This window comes from Tenrec ecaudatus, chromosome 17, assembly GCF_050624435.1.
Source record: "Tenrec ecaudatus isolate mTenEca1 chromosome 17, mTenEca1.hap1, whole genome shotgun sequence".
Classification (NCBI taxonomy): Eukaryota; Metazoa; Chordata; class Mammalia; order Afrosoricida; family Tenrecidae; genus Tenrec; species Tenrec ecaudatus.
Window position 1 is genome coordinate 64,591,226 of NC_134546.1, and position 21,251 is coordinate 64,612,476.

The 21,251-nt window shown below is 48.5% G+C and overlaps 2 protein-coding genes and 1 pseudogene across 4 annotated transcripts in view; 2 read left to right on the plus strand and 1 right to left on the minus strand.

The window, feature by feature from the left end:
* Nucleotides 1–20,994, minus strand: part of SLC24A1 (solute carrier family 24 member 1) — a 47,769-nt gene extending 26,775 nt beyond the window's left edge. For both annotated transcript variants that reach the window (XM_075535178.1, XM_075535179.1), the window contains exons 1-2: nt 19,901–20,994; nt 1,277–3,270 (exon numbers count right to left, since the gene is read on the minus strand). In XM_075535178.1, coding sequence (XP_075391293.1) covers nt 1,277–3,142 — 1,866 coding nt within the window. In that variant the 5' untranslated portion in view covers nt 3,143–3,270; nt 19,901–20,994. The remainder of the gene's footprint in view (nt 1–1,276; nt 3,271–19,900) is intronic.
* LOC142430256 (ADP/ATP translocase 2 pseudogene) lies at nt 11,855–12,749 on the plus strand (annotated as a pseudogene).
* A 57-nt stretch (nt 20,995–21,051) lies between the features above and the next one.
* Nucleotides 21,052–21,251, plus strand: part of INTS14 (integrator complex subunit 14) — a 32,804-nt gene continuing 32,604 nt past the window's right edge. The window contains exon 1 of one of the 2 annotated variants that reach the window (XM_075535658.1): nt 21,052–21,178. The gene's annotated coding sequence lies outside the window, so the exon portion shown is untranslated. The remainder of the gene's footprint in view (nt 21,179–21,251) is intronic. The other variant, XM_075535659.1, reaches the window with a different exon arrangement.

A 21,251-nucleotide genomic window follows, 5' to 3' on the forward strand; every position in this document is an offset into this window, starting at 1 on the left:
TCTGTGTCTGCAGGTTCTGACCCTAGACAAGACAGTTTGTTGACCATATCTGGCAAATCACGGTTGGACTGCATCCCAGAAGGGCGGAGCGAGCTTGGGCATGGGCTCTCACCCTAGAGTGTTAGAACTGGACTTAGAAGAGCCATTTCCCCAAACAAGAGAATGACCGGCCTGAGGTTACACAGCTTGTAATTAGAATGAAATTAGAATCCAGGTTTCCTCATACTCGGGTCAAAAATTGAAAAGGAAGTACATTTCCTCTCCCTTGCATTGCATAGCTCCCAGACACAGGGCTGGGTTGGGTCACTCATCAAAGCTGCTCTGGATTAGTAGTTAAGACCTACTCTCAGCATGAGCAAGTCTGCTCACAGCAGTAGCATCTCTGAGATGGGAAACACGCAGGTTCTGAGCCAGTCGTTCCTCAAACTTGCCTCTAAGAGCAGGAGAGAAATGGGGTCCATGTTCCCTAGGCTAGCCTCGCTTTGGAGTCTCGAGGAAGAAGACATTTGGGGTGAGTTTCTCAGAGATCACGTCATCTCATTTTCCAGGTTACTGAATCATCCCCTGAATTTGTAGGAGGATCCCAGGGGTATAGGGCGGGCAGGGATTGTGGGCACAGAAGAAACCACCAGGCTGCATTGGTACTCCTGGTACCTGGTCTCTTCCAGTGTGCACACAGAGAGGGCTCTGCATCTACGGATCAGCACCAAGCACCTCCGTAGCATGCAGTTAAGCAGGTAACTTAGATCCAATTCAAGTCACCCAGTTTCAAGTCACAAATGGAATTAAACGAAAATGAGGGTGCTAGATAAACCTCAAATACCACACACACGGTAGAGATTAGCATTCCCGCACCCCCACCCCACCCCCGGCCTGGTATCTCCTTGGATCATCTCCAAAGCCCAGCTCAAATGTCACTTCCAAAGATCCAGTCAGACCAACCTGGGTTCAAATTCTGGCTCCACCACCGATTTGTCGTGTCACCTTGAACAAGTGATGTCATTTCTTCAGGCACCATTTTCCTCCCTTACAGATGGGGTGATGGTGGTGCTGTATTAATAACCCTTTCATAGGGTGACCGGATCGAAACAAAGGCACACTTGCAAAGGCCCCAGCATAGTGCCCAGCGGAAGGCAGGCACTCTGTAAATGTGAAATGAATATCAAAGGCACCAGAAGCGTCCATCTCTCGGAGTCTAACCTATAACTTTCTACTCTGCAGCCCTGACTCCCCCTGACCCCGGTTTGCCCAGAGATGCTGGGCAGCCTGCCCTTACCTTGTTGATGTCGCCTAGGGCCACGACCTTGACCAGGGGCCCCCGGCTAAGCTGCTCCTTCACCCAGAGCTCCAGCTGCTTGTTCCATTTCATGGTGAGCACATAGCAGGCATAGGCCAGCAGCAGCAGCAGGCTCTCCCACCAGGCAATGAGGCTGTCTAGGAAGAAGAGGATTAGCATCATCAGGTCAAAGATGTAGAAGGAGACGTCACGGAACAAGGGCCACCAGGTGAGATGGAGGATTTCCTGGGAGAAGAGGGCGCAGGTGCCGATGACAAAGAGGATGTTGAACACGGCGGAGCCCACGATGGTGCCGATGCCCACATTGCTGTGGGAGATGAAGACCCCGATGAGGGAGGTGAACAGCTCAGGGGCAGAGCCCCCAGCAGCCATGAACGTGGCCCCTGCCACGTCCTCGGAGATCTGCAGCTTGTCCGTGATGACGCCCAGGGCTGGGACAAAGAATTCGTCACACACGATGGCCAAGGCCACAAACACATACATCATGCCGAAGACATGCAAGACCACCCAGCCCTGGCGCCGCTCCTGCACACTGAACAGGTCTGACGGATACTCGGCCTTGGGGTGCTGGTCTGAGTCATGGGAAGGCAGCAGTGAGGGGCTGGGACTGGGCCCCTCTGTTGTCGAGCTGGGAGAGGAGCTGGTGAACACAGCTGGCCCTGGCATCACAACCACACAGGGATGGACCTGGGGCGTCGGGGTGGCCCTGACCCTGGGGGTCACTGAGGGGCTGGGTGCTGGGTGCGGCTTCTTCACTGGCCTCTGAAAGGTGGCAGTGGGCATTCTGGCCATTGGTGCACTGGTGCTGGGGGGAGAATCCCTCTGAGGGGCAGTGGAGGCTTCGGTTTCCGCTGCGCTGCTGCTGGTCTCCGAGGGCCCCTCAGAGATGGCTGGGGTGTGCTCCTGGGCTGCCCGCGGGGCAGTGGTCACGTGGTCCTTTCCCACTAGCCACCAGGGCTTGGTTGTGCTGGTATTTCTCACTCCTCTGTGGGTAGGAGGCCTGTTCTCCTCTACAGTCCTTGGAGAAGTCAAGATGTTTGTTTCTCTCTCACGCGTCAGGAAAATTGGGATGTTGTCAACTAGTCCCTTGAAAAGAGTGGGAGTATTTCCCTCCACTGTTCTCCGGGGAGCGTTGGTCCCCATTCTGTTGAAGGGTGCCATCGTTCGGCCACCTCTCGCTGCAGTTGTGGGGGTGATCACACGGCTCCTTTTCAGGGTCACAGACAGGAATGAAGCATCGTTGTCTGCTGTTTGAGCTGGTGGGGGTGCGGACTGTTTCTCCCCCTTTTCTCTGTTTTGAGTGCGGTTGTGGTTCTTCCGTTCTGCCCTGGGTGGTGTTGGCGTCGAATTCTGTCCTGTCTGTCTGCTTGCAGTTACGGTATCATGCCGCAGTCCTCTCCTGGGTGGGGTTGGGGCCTTTTCCTTAACCCTCTCTGTGCCTGCTACTGATGGGATGTAGATATTCAGGGGTATTGTCGGAGTGATCGTGACTGTTCTTCTGGGCTGAGTGGGAGTGTTCGCCATGGGCCGGCTAAGTTCTGCTTCCTGTCTGCTCACTGTGGTCGGCGGCACCAGTACCTGCCCCTCCGTGTTAGAGGTCCTTCCCGAAAGACCCCTGCTCATCGTCACCATCTGACCATCTGAGAGGTCCTGGCTAGCCAGCTTTACACGGTGTCTCACAGAGACGGCTTCCCCCAGGGTGGGGAGACCCCCCCAGTTCCTCAGGTGCTGATAGGTAGACCCAATGAGCAACATTCCCAGTAGGAAGAAGAGGCGACTCCAGGGAAGCCGTTTTGGCTGGAATAACCGCCTTTCCAGTACCCCCATCCTGATCAGTCTCCCCATGATGGCCAACTGTATCTGGTTACAAAAGACTTCTCATCCTGTCCCTGGAAGGAGGTGGCTGCTCTGGGATTTGGGTTGGAGATTGGGGGCGCTGTCACCATGAAGCCCAGGCAGGTGGTAGCCACAGCCTTTAAAGGAGAGAAAGAGAGAGGTTATTGGACCTTGAGGATGCTCCACACCCGCATCGAGTGAGGACGGAGAAGTGTCATCAGGTGTGTTTGCACGGGTGTCATCCACCCCCTGCTCTGGAGGGTCCCGCCTGCTCTTGGGGACAAGAAGCCAGGGGCCTCTGGACTAGCTTCCCTTTCAGTGTGGGCAGCAGCAGCTGAGTTCTGGGTGCTCGGTGTGGCCCCCCGGTTCTCCCTGGACTCTGCGAAAGCCCTCTTCAGGCTCCGAACCCAAGTGGCTGGGAGCTCAGTCCCCTGTGGTCGGTGGCCCAGGCCATGGATCTCACCTCCTGAAAGGCGTGACGGAGGGAGGCAAGATTCGAAATGATATAAAAGGAGAAAGCAGTAGGCATTTCCAAGAAAATCTAGCTCCCTGTGTTTTTTTGTTTTTTTTTTTTGGCTTTTGACTGACATAAAGCGATTCCACTACATCAACCAGAGAAGAGAAGAGCCTGAGAGTGAATGTCATGGAGTTCCCCTGAGTGAGTGTGTTTCTATGTGTGAGTGTGTGTGTGTGTGAGAGAGAGAGAGAGAGAGCGCATGTGTGAGTGTGAGTGGGGGTGAGGGGACATGCAGAATTGGAGCATGATAGCATAGAGCTGATTATACAAAAGAGTACGTATACCGAACTAAGTGCTCTGTAATGGCTAGGATTCAGGAGGGAAGAACATGAAAGACCCTAAAAATAAATTAAATGAAAAAATTGTATAAAGAAGACCATGAAACCCAAACCAACAAACTATCTAACACACCTCAATCGATGTTCACAGGTTTACAGAACTGTGACTGGGATGTGTGGGTCTGCACGTGATAATAAGCAACACAGTAGGAGTGAGCTGAACAGGCCCTAGCATCTTAGTGGGAAAGGTGGAATTATAAACTCTACAGACTGCAACCCCTTATTTGAAACAAGTCCAGAGAGAAGTGACTTGCTCAGCGTCACGCAGCTAGTGAGTAGCTGAGCAGATGAGTCACCTACCTCCCAGTCTTGCCAGCACACCACACTAATGCAAACACAATTGGCATTAAAAAGCAACAAAGGGCTTCCAGTAAGAGAAAGAAGGAATGAGTTGACTTCCTCCTTGGTCCTTTATTCTTATTTTCTTTCTACCAGCTCCCTGCAGCCACCCTGCCGCCTGCCAAGAACACAGTATTTGGAGGTAAGTCCACTTGAATCTCCTAAGGCCATTTCAGAGGGTCCCTCAGGCGGGTGTCACTGTGTTATGTCACAGAGCCTTCTCCTGTTTTCTCTTTTTATATAATTTAAAATCTTGCCTCCCTCCTTCACGCCTTTCGGGACTGAGCTCCCAGCCACTCGGGTTCGGAGCCTGAAGAGGGCTTTCGCGGAGTCTTGGAGGACCGGAGGGCCTGCACCGAGCACCCAGCACTCGGCTCAGGGCTGTGGGCTGCTGCTGTCCACACCGAAAGGGAAGCTAGGCAGAGGCCCCTGGCTTCTTGTCCCCAAGAGCAGGCGGGACCCTCCAGAGCAGGGGGTGGATGACCTTGTTCCAACCCACACAATCTCCCTTCAATTATAAAACACACCTGCATGACACGTTCATGTCCCAGGGGGTTCCATCCCAACAGCCCCGCTGAAACCCCTACCTGATCGTGTTATTTACCTTCGCACCTCTGCATCTGGGGGTCTGCTCAGCTCTGGAAACCCATTGGAATCCCGAGTCTCAAAGAGTGGGTCTGCAGCTTGTCAACCAGGAACATCCCATTCTTCAGCCCCCAGGTGCTCTATGGAATCCCATTCACAGCAGGGCCAGGTGTGAAGGGCATAGCAGGGAAGAATATCCAATCCCAGCTAATACCTGCCTCCCCTAAGAAGCTTATCAGGGCACTGTACAAGTTCTCCGTCCCAGAGCCTCTGGCAGAGCCTGAGGGGTGGACCTGCCAGGGACACGGACAGGGGCTCTCTGTGGGCCCTCAGAAGGGGGAGAACTTCCCCAGGTTTTCCTGGTCCAGGCTCTCCCTGTGGAAACCCACAGCCATCAAGCAAGTCCGGATCACGGTGACTCTGTGGGGCAGAGCAGAGCCCCCCAGGGTTTCCAAGGCTGGACTCTTCGAAAAAGCAAACAACCACACCTTTCTCCCCTGGAGTCACTGGTGGGTTCAAAACACGAACTTTTCCATTAGCAGCCGAGCCTTTAACCGCTGAGCCACCAGGACTTTTTCCCTACTCACCAAAAACCCCAAGTCCACCTTGCAGGGCAGAGCAGAACTGCTCCTTAGGGTTCCCAAGACTGTCAGTCTTTACCGAGCAGACAGCCTCACCTTTCTCTCAAGGAGTAGCTGCTAGGTTTGAGCCATTGACCTGGTGTGATGAACAATCCCAAGCTTAACCCTATGTGCTACGAGGACTGCTTTTAAGAGGCAGAAATACTTAGGACAATTCAGAAGACCCTCCAAATGAGAAAGCGATTGGGACTAATAAGAGATCAGAAAACCTACTTTAGCATCTAGAACCCACTAGGTGCTTACTAACCGTGCGATTCCCATACCTGTCTTACTTCTTTAAAGGATGGATGTCAGACTCAAAATTAAATCTGAGAGAATGTGGGGCAGTGCTTTGTAAGCACGTGAATATTTTAATAATTAGATCCAGAGGAAATCCTTGGGGGAGAAGACAGTGGTGTATCTCCCAGAGCTGCTGGGATCTCCCAAGATACCCACGGAATTGGATCTCTGAGACTCCCTCCTCACCCTCTGGCCACTGACTCGAAACCTTTGAAGTGGAAGTGAAATGGAGCAAGGTGCAGTGTCATGCCCAGCCCGATGACCTGGAAGGCACTTCAGTCAATTGCCATTACTGATTGGCCCCTTCCTCCTATCTCGCAAGGCACAAAGAAGGCAGGAGGCTTTGAAATACCTTCCTCTGACACATTGTTCTTGTCATTAGCTGCTATCAATTAGGCCCCCAACTCATGGCCACCCCACACAAAACGGACCGTCCCCATCATTGGTTACAGATCAGATTATTATGAGCCATAGTGTTCTCAGTGACTAATTTTTGGAAGTAGATTGACAGGCCTTCCCTCCTAGTTAGTCTGGAAGTGCCATAGAAACCTCTTCAGCATCTTAGCAACACACAAGTCGCCACTGATAGAGGAGGTGCACGGCTACGAATGAGACCTGTCTCCTAAACAAACAAGGAAAATCCTACCACTGAAGCACCGACTGCCCTAACTCATCTGAAATAGCAGGTAAAATTTCATCCCACCCCTGCCTCACTTCACTCTGGGAGGGGTGGAAGGCCCACCCCGCCCCACATTTCTCCTGCCAGCACCTAACAATCTTCACCTGACCCAGAAAATGCCCCCACCTTTCAGTGGGCTAATTCTTCTATTATTGAGGCATGGTCAGTATAATATAAAAATATCAAGGAAGAAGTAGATGCCCAGAAAACAGATCCATTTCTACCACCGCTGTCACGGAGGAGTTCTTTCGCTGGTGGGTCACATCTAAATCCACCTACTGGAGGAGAGCCTGGTCCCTTCTGCCTTGCACTCAAAGGGGTGGTAGCACGTTTTCCAATTGAGCAAGCCATCAGAACAACGCGGCTCAACCCCCACCTCTACCAGCTCGACCAATTTGGGAAGTTTTCTCATCTATAAAATGAGGGTGATCATGACACTAATTGCCTCCTATGGCTGTGTTGAGAATTAATAAACACATATGTAAAGTACACTAACCAGGCATTATTGTTATTGTTACTCTGACCCTGTTTGGGAGGAAACACTACAATCAGGTGGTGTTGGCGGGGGCAGAGTTACCACACTCGACTGAGGGTGAGGGAAAGTAAACCAAGTGTTGCTACAAAATCAGAGACCTTTTTATTAAACAAAGTGACCCCAATGTGAAGCTTTTGTCTCAACATAGCCTCCTTCTGGGTCTATAGTCTTTTGAGAGGGTGTTTCTGCCTCTCCCAGCTCTTCTCAGAGTCCAATGCCCTTCAACTGACACTGCATCCAAACTCGCCTCCCGGGACTCACGTCGTGGCCCTCTTCATTGGTCTTTGAGTGCAGGGAATAAGAGAGCCTGAGGGTCAGGATCAGTTCTAGGGTAAGTGGGGTGAGAGGGGCCCATGAAATGCTCGTGGGACAGCAGTTGCTACATTTGCAGAGCGAGTAGGTGCAGTGTCGGGGGGGCGGGGGGGGAAATTCCTCAGCACAACTTTCCTGAATTTTTCCCATCAATTCAGTTTTCCGTTTTCTTAAAACATCTTCATAACAAGTCCTCTTGATCACCCTCTGCCTTTGAAGGAAGATCCATCAAGATCACCCCTGTGAAACCCAAAATGTAACTGTCATAACCTTTGGGGACGACTTCTTTGCCTAGAATTTAACTGGCTCGTCAGATTCCTTAAGAAGTCACTATTTTGATTGGGCCCTTTTGGGAGAGCTTGTGATTGCAGAGGCGTGTTTAAACATGTTTTGTTTGGAATAAGCCCATGCATGCATGTATGTACTGGAACTCAAGACGCATATTTGAAGTCCCTGGGAGGCCGTGGCAGTCACCTAATCTGGTGTCAATTTAAGGATTAAGAGTGTAGGGGTGGAGTCTAGGCTGTCAATCTGGAATAGCCAATGAGACTTCTGTGTGGGCATGGCCTTCTCAAGAATTCTGGGAAATCTGGTACCTCCTTCTTAGAGGCAGAAGACATCTCTCTCTCTCTCTCTCTCTCTCTCTCTCTCTCTCTCTCTCTCTCTCTCTCTCTCTCTGCTACTCCCTGGGAGACATTGCAAAAGACAAGTCAAATGGACCCAACCAGATCTCGGAAGCTGGAGAAGTCACAGAGACACCCCTGTCAGCATTGAGGTGCTTACAACACCACTGGACCCAAAGACTTTCTACCCACTGGCTCGTGATCATCCTGCATTTGACTTCACTGCATGTGTTTTGTGAGTCTGAGGAGGACTTTATGGATCGGTATCAGCCATATGGGCTAATATTGGACTTATGGCCTTGGACTAGACTGGATTGGGATGTTTTCTCAATGTTCAATTCCTCTGGTATATAAATCTCTTTCTTATACACATATATGTGTCCGTGGATTTGTTTCTCTAGTCCACCCAGACTAACACAGGGGTACAAATGGTTACGTGCTCAACTTCTAACCAGAAGGTTGGCAGTTCAAACCCACCCACTGGCACTTCAGAAGACGTGCCTGGCCATGGCTTCTAAAAGGCCACAGCTATGAAAACCAGTGGAGCATGTCTGCTCTCCACACGGGGAGTTGCCGTTGGTCAGAACCGACTGCCCAGCAACTAACAACATGGTGTGACTGCAGGTGATCCCCTGATAGATGCCTGCATCCTGTGCTAGCAGGTGAGCTCCTAGAGGACACGAACTCCGCCTGCCTTACTCATCAGAGTCCCCAGAATGTAGGATCACTAAGCATGTGGCAGTAAGAGAAGATGCTCAGAGCCGGGACATTTGGACTACCCATGGTGCAGTGAGGAGTGCCACCTCACAGAGGCTCCTGGCCCGTCAGAGAGCCAATTGCTCGTGAAAGACTAGCTCCCTGGAGGAGAGGAAGCTGGTGTGCTTTGCCTTACAAGTGTGCCTCATTTACACTCTCTTATGGCACAGGGTGGCAGACAGCTGGGCACACCTGACTGTGAGCATCACAAATAAAAGCAGAGACTGAGGGAAGCTGGGCTTAGAGCCTGGGCAGGACAAGCAGGCCTTTCCTTTCTCTCCACAGCTCAGAGCCTTTCCCGTCATGTGATGTGAATACAAGCAAGTGGGAAGGGGTCTCTCTCGCCGTTTGCGAAGGGCTTGCAGGGCGTGTGGCTGCGGCCGGTTCACTTCTGGGCCTACATCAGGGATCATACAACTCAACAAGCTGCGCACTGGGAAGTGGGCAGTATGTGACAGGGTTGCAAATCCAAATACCTTCAGAGCCCGAGTGCATAAAAATAAGTTAAATGGGCTCTATTCAGAGTCAGGCTAGTGCTCAGGGCTAGAGCCGTGTCTACACAAATAATGACTGACCCACCAATCGATCCTCCCCTGTAAATAGATTTTAAAATACAGCGAAACCTGCAAAAGCCAGAACTTACAAGTAAGGCAGAAGCCTGTTGGAAAGGGAAACTCCAGTCTGTCCCCTAAAAGGAGCCATAGAATCAAGGTAAGGTAGCACCCTGATAAAGGGGGGAAACCTGCAAGATCTGAAAAAAAACACAAGCCCCTCTCTGAGTTTGGGTCTCAAAGGTCTCCCTGTGGTAAAGGGAAAACGGACCGTGGGTCTGAATTTGACCTGCAGGTCAATAAAATGCAACTTCGAATAAAATGACGACGAGTGGGTCTCCTGAGGCTCAGCCGCAGGCTGCCCGCCTAGAAAACCAGGGCAGAGTGGCAGTGAGAAGCTGTCGAGAAGCAGCCCGTCTGTCAAAGGCTGTTCAGTGTTAGGACCACTGCTCGTGGGACTTGTTAAAAGTGTCCATGCAATTGTCACTGGTTAGAAGGCCCCAAACCATCCCACCACAATTCACCTTTCCTAGCCAGTGACTGGAAATATATATGTATATTGCTACCAAGGTATTAAGGAATGCAAACTTTTGGATAGAAAAGGATTAAATCTATGATTTCTTTCAACTTCCACTTTGGTAGAAATGGAATGGTCACAGCAATGGGGAAAGGGAATAGCATGGCGCTTGAAAGTGCGCTTTGGGAGAGGGCGAGGTACAGACAAGAGGAAGCAGGCAATATGTGTTACATGTGCATAATATCGACTTTCGTTGACAGAAAATATACGTACAGACACGTATAGCTTGCTTTTATTGTCTAAGGAAGTAGAACTATGTATATGGGTGTATGTGTATACATACTCATATACATACACCACAGAACAATGTATATAGCAGTATTACACAAACATGTGTATATATGTAGAGAAAATTTTACAAATGATATATAAGAATAGTTGTCAGGGTGAAGTATAGCACCAATGAAACACACAATATTCCTCTGATTCCTTGAGGCTTCCTCACCCCCCACTATCATGACCCCAGTCCTGCCTTTCACTGCAGACTAGGCCAGATAAGAGCTCAGGGCATACGGAATCCAGGTCAGATGAACCCCTCAAGCACAGAAATGGGAGTAGAGCTACCAGGAGGGGAAGGGGAAGGAGGGAAGAGGAGGGTGGAAGAAACGGCAGGGGAAGGGAGACAGCGGTTGGTGTAAGAGATAAAAATAATAATTTAAAATTTATCAAAGGATCATGAGGGGAGAAGAGGGGAGGCAGTGTAAAAAGAAGAGCCGAGACCAAGGGCTCAGATAGAATGTAAATGTTTAGAAAAGAATAATGGCAACATATGTACAAATATGCTTGATACGATTGATGTGTGGATTGTCATAAGAGCTGTAAGAGCCCCCAATAACATGATCTTAAAAAAAAAAAGTTGGCCTTTGGTTATCAGTGACTCTAGAATGAACCAAACCAACCAGCCAAACAACCACCCCCGGTACCTCATCTCTCGGCCTGTGTCTGTACCCACACTGGAGGCAGAGAAAGGTGTGCAGTTACTTCGAGGAAGAAAAATACTTCTTACTTCATGTCTAATTTTGAAACTGTTTGAATTTGAGTGTATACATGAATTGCTTTTATTAAATTTTGTAACTAATTTTGCTTCACTTTATCTGGTTTTTCTTTAGAAGATCCTACTAAGGTATTAAGATGTTAGGTACGATGCTATAAAAGGGTAAGAGATGAACCTGGCGAAAGAGGTGGAACCAGATTAGAAAAAACAACTCAGTGCCATCCCCTCGATCCCAACTCATCGTGACCTTTAGGGCAGAACAGAACTGTGTCTGTGGGTTTCCAAATCTGTAAATATTTATGAGAGCAGAAAGCCTCATCTTTTTCCTGCATATTTGATAATACTAACAATTTATTACAAATTATCTTAAACTTTATAATAGTATTATACTTGTAGGTTTTTAAAAGTCCTCTTTTAGAAAAGACCCCTAGTGATGCCATGGGTTGAGCATCAGGCTATTAACTGAAAGGTCGGCAGTTCAAATCCACGGGAAAAGAGGCGGCTGCTGCTCCCATAAGGATCTGCAGCAGGTCCACTCTGTCCTGCCATCACTATGAATCAGGATCAACTCAATGGCAGTAGGTTTGTTTGGGGTTTTATCTTTCTGTTTTAGAAATGTATAAGAAATATTTATGGATAAAGAGTTATGAAAGCTGGAATCTGAATCAAAATAATATTTGTGAGAGAGCGGTAGACTGGAGGGTGAGCAGACGACTGAAGCTGTGTGGCATGAAGGGTACAATGGGAATTGAGCTTGCTGTTCCTTCCATCTTCGTCTTGTTTGAATCTTTCTATGATAAAAAAAAAACTTTGAAAAGGCTCAGATCTATTTCTTTCAGCTTCCACTTTGGTGGAAATGGTAGAATGGTGGCAGAAATGGGGGAAAAAAGGAGTAGTGTTGTGCTTGAAAGTATGCTTTGGGCCCCAGAGCCCCAGAGTCAGAGCTGGTTCCTGTTCCATCTAAGCGGTCGCCCGTCACCTCGTTCTCTTCCAACATGACAGATGCCGCTGTGTCCTTCACCAAGGACTTCTTGGCAGGTAGAGTGGCCGCGGCCATCTCTAAGACGGCGGTAGCGCCCATCGAACGGGTCAAGCTGCTGCTGCAGGTGCAGCACGCCAGCAAGCAAATCACCGCAGATAAGCAGTACAAGGGCATCATCGATTGTGTGGTTCGTATCCCCAAGGAGCAGGGAGTCCTGTCTTTCTGGCGTGGTAACCTGGCCAATGTCATCCGATACTTCCCCACCCAGGCTCTCAACTTTGCCTTCAAAGATAAATACAAGCAGATCTTCCTGGGTGGTGTGGACAAGAGGACCCAGTTCTGGCGCTACTTTGCAGGGAACCTGGCATCGGGCGGTGCCGCGGGGGCCACATCTTTGTGCTTTGTGTACCCTCTTGATTTTGCCTGTACCCCTCTAGAGCTGATGTGGGCAAAGCTGGCGCCAAACGGGAGTTTAAAGGCCCCGGTGACTGCTTGGTTAAAATCACCAAGTCTGATGGGATTAGGGGCCTGTACCAGGGCTTCAACGTGTCTGTGCAGGGAATTATCATCTACCGGGCTGCCTACTTCGGCATCTATGACACCGCAAAGGGAATGCTTCCGGATCCCAAGAACACCCACATCTTCGTCAGCTGGATGATTGCACAGTCCGTCACAGCCGTGGCTGGGTGACTTCCTACCCATTGGACACCGTTCGTCGCCGAATGAGGATGCAGTCGGGGCGCAAAGGAACTGATATCATGTACACCGGCACGCTGGACTGCTGGAGGAAGATCGCTCGGGATGAAGGGAGCAAAGCGTTCTTCAAGGGCGCCTGGTCCAATGTGCTCAGAGGCATGGGTGGTGCCTTTGTGCTGGTCTTGTACGATGAAATCAATAAGTACACATAAGTTATTTCCTGGTGGGTTTCCCCCGTGAATGGGCATGTTGTATTATATAACATATCTCACGCATTCTTGGCAGACGGTTGGCTGTCTAGATCAATGGCAACTACCTACTGGTTGAAAATGGGAAGCAATAATATTCATCTGACCAGTTTTCTCTTAAAGCCATTTCCACGATGATCATGATGATGATGGGACTCAATTCTATTTTTTATTTCAGTCACTCCTAATAAATAAACAAATTTGAAGGAACAAAAAGTATCTGAAACACACACACAAAAAGAAAGTATGCTTTGGGAGTGGGTAAGGTACAGACAAGAGGACACAGGAGGAAGATGGGGAATGTGAGGGGTGGGACGTCCCAGTGGGCCCTCCTTCCCCCTCTTCCACTTTATTCCATCCTTAACCTTTGATCTCTGTAAATAAGTCACCTTGGGAACCGACCAATAAAGATTTCCCAGGCACCAACCCCTGAAATTCCCATTGACAAACCTGCGATCTGCACTTCCCACAAACGCTCCAGAAGATTTAGATAAGTGGGCCTTCCTCTGAGCCCCAGAACCCAGGTCCTCGTGAGCAGCCTGGAATTTCTGTCACAACCTTTACTCTGCCAAAAGAACCAAGACCCTCTGCCTTTGAAAGCCTACAGGGCAGCAGTCCCGATTCAAGCAGAAGAGAAAAATAAAGGGCACGGGAAAAGATGCAAAGGAAAAAGTATGTGGATTTCCTTTTTTTGTTTTAATCGTTTTTTAAAAATCATTTTATTGGGGCTCATACAACTCGTATCACAATCCATACATACATCAATTGAGTAAAGCACACTTATACATTCGTTGCCCTCATCATTCTCAAAATTCGCCTTCCGCTTGAGTTCCTGAAATCAGCTCATTTTCCTTTTCTCCCTCCCCCTCCCTCCCTGCTCCCCCCTCCCTCATGAACTCATTTAATAATTTATAAATTATTATTTTATCTTATGTTACACTGCCTGGCGTCTCCCTTCACCTACTTTTCTGTTGCCCATCCCCCAAAGAGGAGGTTATATGTAGATCTCCGTGATCAGTTCCCCCTTTCTACCTCCCTTTCCCTCCCAGTATTGTCTCTCACCGGTCCTGAAGGGTTCATCTGTCCTAGATTCCTTGTGTTTTCAGATCCCAACTGTATCGCTGTGCACCCTCTGGTCTAACCAGGTTTGCAAGGTAGAATTGGGATCATGACAGTTGTGGGGAAGGAAGCATTTAAGAACTAGAGGAAGGTTGTGAGTTTTATTATTGCTACACTGAACCCTGAGTGACTCATCTCCTCCCCACTACCCCTCTGCAAGGGATGTCCAGTTGTCTACAGATGGGCATTGGGTCCCTATCATGCGCTCCCCTCATTCACGATGCTTGAAACCTGGTCCCCTCGGCCCTTCATGATCACACATCTTGGTGTGCTGCTTCCATGTGGGCTTTGTTGCTTCTGGGCTAGATGACCGCTTGTTTACTTTCAAGCCTTTAAGTCCCCAGACTCTATATCTCTCAATAGCCGGGCACCATCAGCCTTCTTCACCACACTTACTTATTCACACATTCGTCTTGAGTATTTATGTAGGGAAGGTGATCACACAATGATGGTTTTTTCCTTTGGTATCTGCTACCTGATCCCTTCAACACCACGTGTTCTCTTAGGCTTGTGCGCGTCTTCTTTGTGGGCTTTGTTGCTTCCAAGCTAGATGGTGGCTTGTTTGCCTTCAAGCCTTTAAGACCCCAGATGCTGTATCTTTTGATAGCCGGGCACCATCAGCTTTCTTCACCACGTTTGCTTATGCACACATCTGTCTTCAGCAATCATGTGAGGAAGATGGGTATCATGAAATGACCATTTAGCTGAGCAAGGTGCTCTTGTATTAAGGGAATGGTGCGAGGAGGCCCAATGTCCACCTGCTATCCTACTACTAAACCTATAAATATATGCACATAGGTCTATTTCCCCCATAACCATAAATATATTTACATATGTACATGTTTGTATTTAGGCTTCTCTGTATGCCCTTTGCCTCCTACTCCTTTTCTCTATTTCCTTTTGCTTTCCTCCCGTCCCACTACCATGTTAGCTTTCATTCTGGTTTCAGTAATTCCTCTCAGGTACCTTGCCCTTGGTCACTCCCTACCAGTCCTCCCCTCCCCTCCCTGGCACTGGTTTTGAACCACTCGTTCCCTTGTCCCTGGTTGGCCAACACCTCCTCCCTTCCCCTATCTCCCACACTCTCGTGTCCCTCCGGGACCACTGGTCCCGTTATTTTCTTCTCACATTGTTTGTCCAGCCTATCTTGTCTAGGTGGACCTGCAGATATAGTAATATGTGCATTAAAATGTGGATAGCTTTGACAGCACCAAAGTGGCACATAAGAACATGGCAGAATTCTACCAAGCATTCAGGGAAGAGTTGACACCGATCCTCCACAACGTATTCCATAACATAGAAGAGGATGGCAAATTCCCAAACTCATTTTATGAAGCCAGCGTTACTTTGATACCCAAACAGGGCAAAGACCCCACAGGTATAGAGAATTACAGATCAATATCTCTAATGAACATAGATGCAAACATCCTTAACAAAATATTGGCCAATAGAATACGAAAGTATATAAAATATATCATCTACCACTACCAGGTAGGATTAATCCCAGGGATGCAAGGATGGTTTAACATCTGAAAATCCATCAATATTATACACTACATCAAGAAGAAAAATGATAAAAAAAACCATAATATAATATCCATAGATGCAGAAAAAGCATTTGACAACATCCAGCACCCATTCCTAATGAAGACACTCATGAAGATCGGATTGGAAGGTAAGTTCCTCAAGCTCATACAAGCTATCTATGAAAGACCAACAGCCAACATCATAGTCAATGGAGAAAGAAAAAAACAACCCCACTGAAAAAGGGTACAAGACAAGGATGCCCCCTGTCCCCACTTCTATTCAACATAGTTTTGGAGGTTCTGGCTAACAACATAAGACAGCAGAAGGACATCAAAGGGACCCAAATGGGAGAGAAGGTGAAACTACTGCTATTTACAGACGACATGATCCTGTACTTTGAAAACCCCAAAAACTCCACAGCTGGAGCACTTACAGCGATAGAGGAATACGGAAGAGTAGCAGGATACAAGATCAATAAACAGAAGTCGGTAGGGTTTCTATACACATCGGACAGGGCCATGGAAGAGGGGATTAAGAAGGAAGTACCCTTCACAGTCGCTAAGGACAAACTGAAATATCTAGGAATATATTTAACAAAAAATACTAAAGACCTATGCAAGGAAAACTATAAAACCTTACTACAGGAAACCAAAAGCAGCCTCCACAAATGGAAGAACATCCCCTGCTCGTAGATCGGAAAGCTCAACATAGTCAAGATGACAGTGCTACCTAAAGCAAGTTCAATGCTATATCATTCAAATACCAACAACCTTCTTCAAAGAATTGGAAAAACTGACCACCAGTTTCATATGGAGAGGGAAGAAACAGGATTAGCAGAGAGCTCTTCAAGAAGGACACAGTTGGAGGACTCGCCTTACCGGATTTTAATGCCTATTACACAGCTACAGTGGTCAAAACAGCGTGGTACTGGCACAACGACAGACACTCAGACCAGTGGGAAAGAATAGAAAGCCCAAGAATAACACCATCAGCATATAGACAACTGATCTTCCACACGGGTCCCAAAACCATCAAGGGGGAAGCGGATGGCCTTTTTAACAAGTGGTGCTGGAAACAATGGATATCCACATGTAGAAAGATGAAACAAGACGTTCACCTCACCCCATGCACAAGAATACACTCAAGGTGGATCACAGGCCTAGTAGTTAAACACAAAACCATCAGGACCATCAAGAAGGGAATCGGGACTAACCTCAGAGCACTGGCCCAGGGAGCTAAGGGCACACACACAGGGGAATTGGAAATCGACAAATGGGATTTAATAAGAATAAAGTACCTGTGCACCTCGAAAGACTTCACCAAGAAGGTGACAAGACAACCCACAGACTGGGAGAGGATTTTTAGTAATGACACATCGGACAAAGGGCTCATTACTAAAATCTACAACACCATCATGACCCGCAAAAAGAGGAAACCGTTAACCCCCTAAGAAAGTGGGCAAAAGAACTGAAAAGAACTTTCACTAGGGAGGAGACCCATATGGCCAATAAGCATAGGAGAAAGTGTTCCAGGTCATTAGCCATAAGAGAAATGCAAATCAAAACAACCATGAGATACCACCTAAAATCCCTAAAGCTAGTCCAATCAGCAAATCAGAGAGCAACAAGTGTTGGAGGGGTTGTGGTGAAGCAGGAACCCTCCTCCACTGCTGGTGGTCGTGTAGATTTATACAGCCACTGTGGAAAGCAATCAGGAGATACTTAAAGAAAATGGAAATTGATCTACCTTATGATCCAGCCATCCCTCTACTGGGCATATACCCGGTGGAAGCAACAAGTAAAACATGACCAGTCATCTGCACTCCAATGGTTATTGCAGCACAATTCATAATCACAAAGACTTGGAAACAGCCTAAGTTTCCATCGATAGACGAGTGGATTAGTAAACTCTGGCACATACACACAGTGGGGTACTATGAAGCACTGAAAAGCATGGAAGATCACTTGAAACATGCTGTTTCGTGGGTAGAGCTGGAAGGAACATGTTAAGCGACGTAAGCCAAACTCAAAAGGACAGGTATAACATGAGTCCCCTGAGGTAAGTACCATCAGCATGACAGAAACAGAAGAATAAACACCTATCTCGCAATAAACGGGTGGAAGCATAGATAGGTGGAGGGAGGGCAGGCCACACCTAGGGAGGTACATGAGAGTCCAACATAAAGAAGGGGAAGGGGAGCAGGTGGAGGGAGAAGCTGGGTGGGGAGAAACCGAGTGCATGGCATGGGGGGAACAAGGCACTAACACGCCCAGGAGGAGAGTATTGGTTGTGTCCCCACAGAACTGGAACATGCATATGGGCCCCACCATGACACACCAAACCAGGAGGGCAAAGTAACTCAAGGAGGAATCCACATAGAGACTAGCCCATATGCCGGCCCCAGTCAGAATTAGCCCGACCTCCACCATCGAAGGAAATACAACAGAAAATGAAAATAGATCGTCTGGTGTGGGAAAGGAACTGACATATCACACCACACCCAGAAGGAAGCTGAAGCAAAGGAAGGAGGAAGAATGGAGCGGAACACACCTGGACCCACCAAGCTCAGAGGACAATAGCCAGGCTCAAAGGGCCCAATGTACAGAGAGGACCATATAGCCGGCCCCATGGCGAAATGTGACATCCTGCACTGACCCATGGCCCTGCACGGGACAGCACCTGAGACACAGTGGGGGATGTGCAACTGATCTGACCCCACCACACTAAGGCAAAACAGTGGGGGTGTGCAATGGAGCATCCGGAAAAGCAGAGCAAGGGGGTTCCGGGGAGTATAAAAGATGGACTTTGGGGCCAGGACATGGCACGCCATCAGACTCGTCCAGAAAATACTCCTAAAGGTCAACAAACAGACCTTGAACTACTAACAGGCTTTGGGTAATATTTTTGGGGTTTTTTTTTGTTTTTTCTCTTCTTAAATTATGTATGTCAGTGGATTTCCTTTAATGGATGTGTGGGAATATGCAAGTGGTGAGGGTCCTTTGTTTGAGTAAGGAAGAAAAATTCGTCAGTCTGCTAGTCCTTGAAGGAAATCTGCGATAAGTCTTCTACCTCATGATGTTCTCTGGTTTTATATAGACTGAGCAGCATCCTGGTTTGAGGTTTGTTTGTTTTCTAAATTATATTTATGTATTTTTGTTGTTGTTGAGAATTTACACGGCAAAGCATATACTCATGCAGCAGCTTCTACACTTACCATTCAGCGATAGTGATGCCATTCTTCCTCTTCACCTTCCTCTTGAGTCGTTCCTTGTGAAAACAAACACTGCCCACTAGAGGTCCTTATTTGATCTTTTGAGTTGCTGCTTAATTTGATCCCACATAAACTCACTGTCTCTGAGTCCATCTGACTCATCATGACCCTATACAGCAGGCGTCCTCAAACTACAGCCCGCAGGCCACATGTGGCCCTCCAAGGACATTTATCCCGCCTTCCAGGTGTTTTCGCCCCATTTGTTTCTTTACTTCAAAATAAGATATGTGCAGGAATTTGTTCATAGTTTTTTTTTAACTATAGTCTGACCCTCCAACGGGTCTGAAGGACAGTGAATTGGCCCCTTGTTTTAAAAGTTTGAGGACCCCTGGTATACAGAGTTCCTGAGCCTGTGAATCTTTATAGGAGCAGAAAGTCTCAATTTGTTCCTGAGGATTAACTGGCAGATTTGAACCATTGACTCTGAGGTTAGCAACCCAATGCCTCGCCCACAGCGCCCCCCAGAGCTCCTTTGATCCCACACAGACAGTTTTTAAAAGAGAGCATAATGCTCAAGGCAGACCTTTTGTTAAACTAGTTCAGGTAAACTACTGCTCAGCTAGAAGGCTTCAGAGGATGTGTTTTGGTTTAAAGGTTAACCTCTCCGAGCAGTAGGATTAGGGTTTTTAATTTAACTACACACACACACACACGCACACACACACACACAATATTTACCAGTTGTCTGAAGTGACACAGTTCTCTTTGTAGATCTATCTTTCATTGTCAATTTTATTAAATCTACCGTTACTTTCCCAAACGTCCTGAAAGTGGTTTATTCGGAGAATAGTATCTTTTAATTCCTTTCTAAACTTAAGCTTTAAAAACAAGAGAACAAACTCACCGCATCAGGTTGGTGCCCAACCATAGTGACTACAGGACAGGGTAGCGCAGCCCCTGTGAGTTCCCAAGACCTCAACGTTTCAAGGGAGTAGAAAGCCTCATCTTTCTCCCCTGGACAACTGCTGGCCTTGCAGTTAGTGGAACATATAGCGCCCTGCCTTAAGCTTCAGGACTGGGTGAAAAACCGACCAGATCATAGAAGATGGGGCTACTGCCAGGAGACTAACGACACTGACTGAGTCAACACATTGGGGTAGTTCAACAGCTCCTTGGCCCACACAGTATTGGCGGCATCTCCATCGGTAAGGCATGAATTGCGATCATGACTAAGAGGTCAGGATACAGACTTACTTACCTAGAGCCCTAGGCTGAAGCATCACAAGGTCTTGGAATGAGATCCAGGAAAGTTGGAGAAAGGAGTGCTCAAAGACATCGAAAGGTCGACGGGCTTCTGGTTCCTCAGGCTGACAGGGACATTCCCAAGGACTGTTGTTTTTATCTTACTACTTAGCTTTCTTATATGATTTCCCTGCTTTTGATTTTGTTCAGGTTTTAACTTTTTCTTCTTTGGGGATTGTTTTGTATGCGTGTTTTCTTTCCAAATTCAAAACCACTTGTTGTCTTTTGTGAATGACTTGCTATCATCTCTGTTCAACTACGTATTATCTATTCTGTTCCCTCTGGGCTTTTTTATTTTATTTTTGTTGTCATTGTGGAAATGTTATCTATGCCGTGTCTTTCTTTCTCAGCCACCTCTGATATAACACGGAGACAGGAAAGAAACAGCAATAGGAACCCACACTTTCCCACAGAAGAGAATGTGAGAGGTCAGACGTGGTTGTTTGGTCAAAGTATCCTCCTTCCCAGTCCTACACCAGGGACATCCCACCATCTAAAAGAAAAAGAATCAAATACTCAAGGCCTTCCGGAAGTCTTGGGCTTCCCATTTGTAGCCTGTGTTGCCCATGGCTCTTTGAGCCTTGAGTGTTGGCATCCGTTCAGGCCTCTCTCTAGCAAGGGCACCTCTCCCTGCCCCCAAGGGCCTCACTGAAGAACAGGCGACCACCACAGGCCACAGGGGAGACAGGCAGCACCCATGCTACCTCACAGGGAAGCTTAAGTGCAAATCCTGCAGCTACGCACCCCATCAGGGTTGGGAAGCCAACTGAGCCTTCCTCAGCTTCCTCAAAGACGTCGGGAGGAGAGAGGTACCGTCGGAACCTTTAAATTAAACTCATAATAGCCAAAAGGAAGTATGTAGCACTCTTCGAGTTTCTGTTCCCAGGCTAGAAGTGGAAATCAAACGTGGGGAACAGTAGCAAATGTCAGGGCAGTTACAAGGTCGGTGTTGCAACCACGTCTCGGGCTGGAGGGGTCCCCAGGTTACTTGGCCAAAGGTCTGTGTGCAGCGGGGCAAAAGGACTGGACCGGAGCGTCCCCGGGAGTCGCGGCCAGGCCAGCGCGCAGCTCCCGTCAGCCCCCGCGGCCCGGCCCCGCCCCTGGCCCCGCCCCCGGCCCCGCCCCGCGCGGTCCGGGCGCCGCCGGGTTCTCTTTGTCACGCGGCCCTTTGGTTCCGGCGGTGGCGCGCCAGCGGAAGGTTTAGCGGACGGACTCGGCCGGCCATGGGCACGGGGTGAGTCTGGGAGGCGGGGGCCGGGGCCGCCTTTCGTGCTTGTTGGGGCCGTGGGCCGACGGGTCAGGGTCGA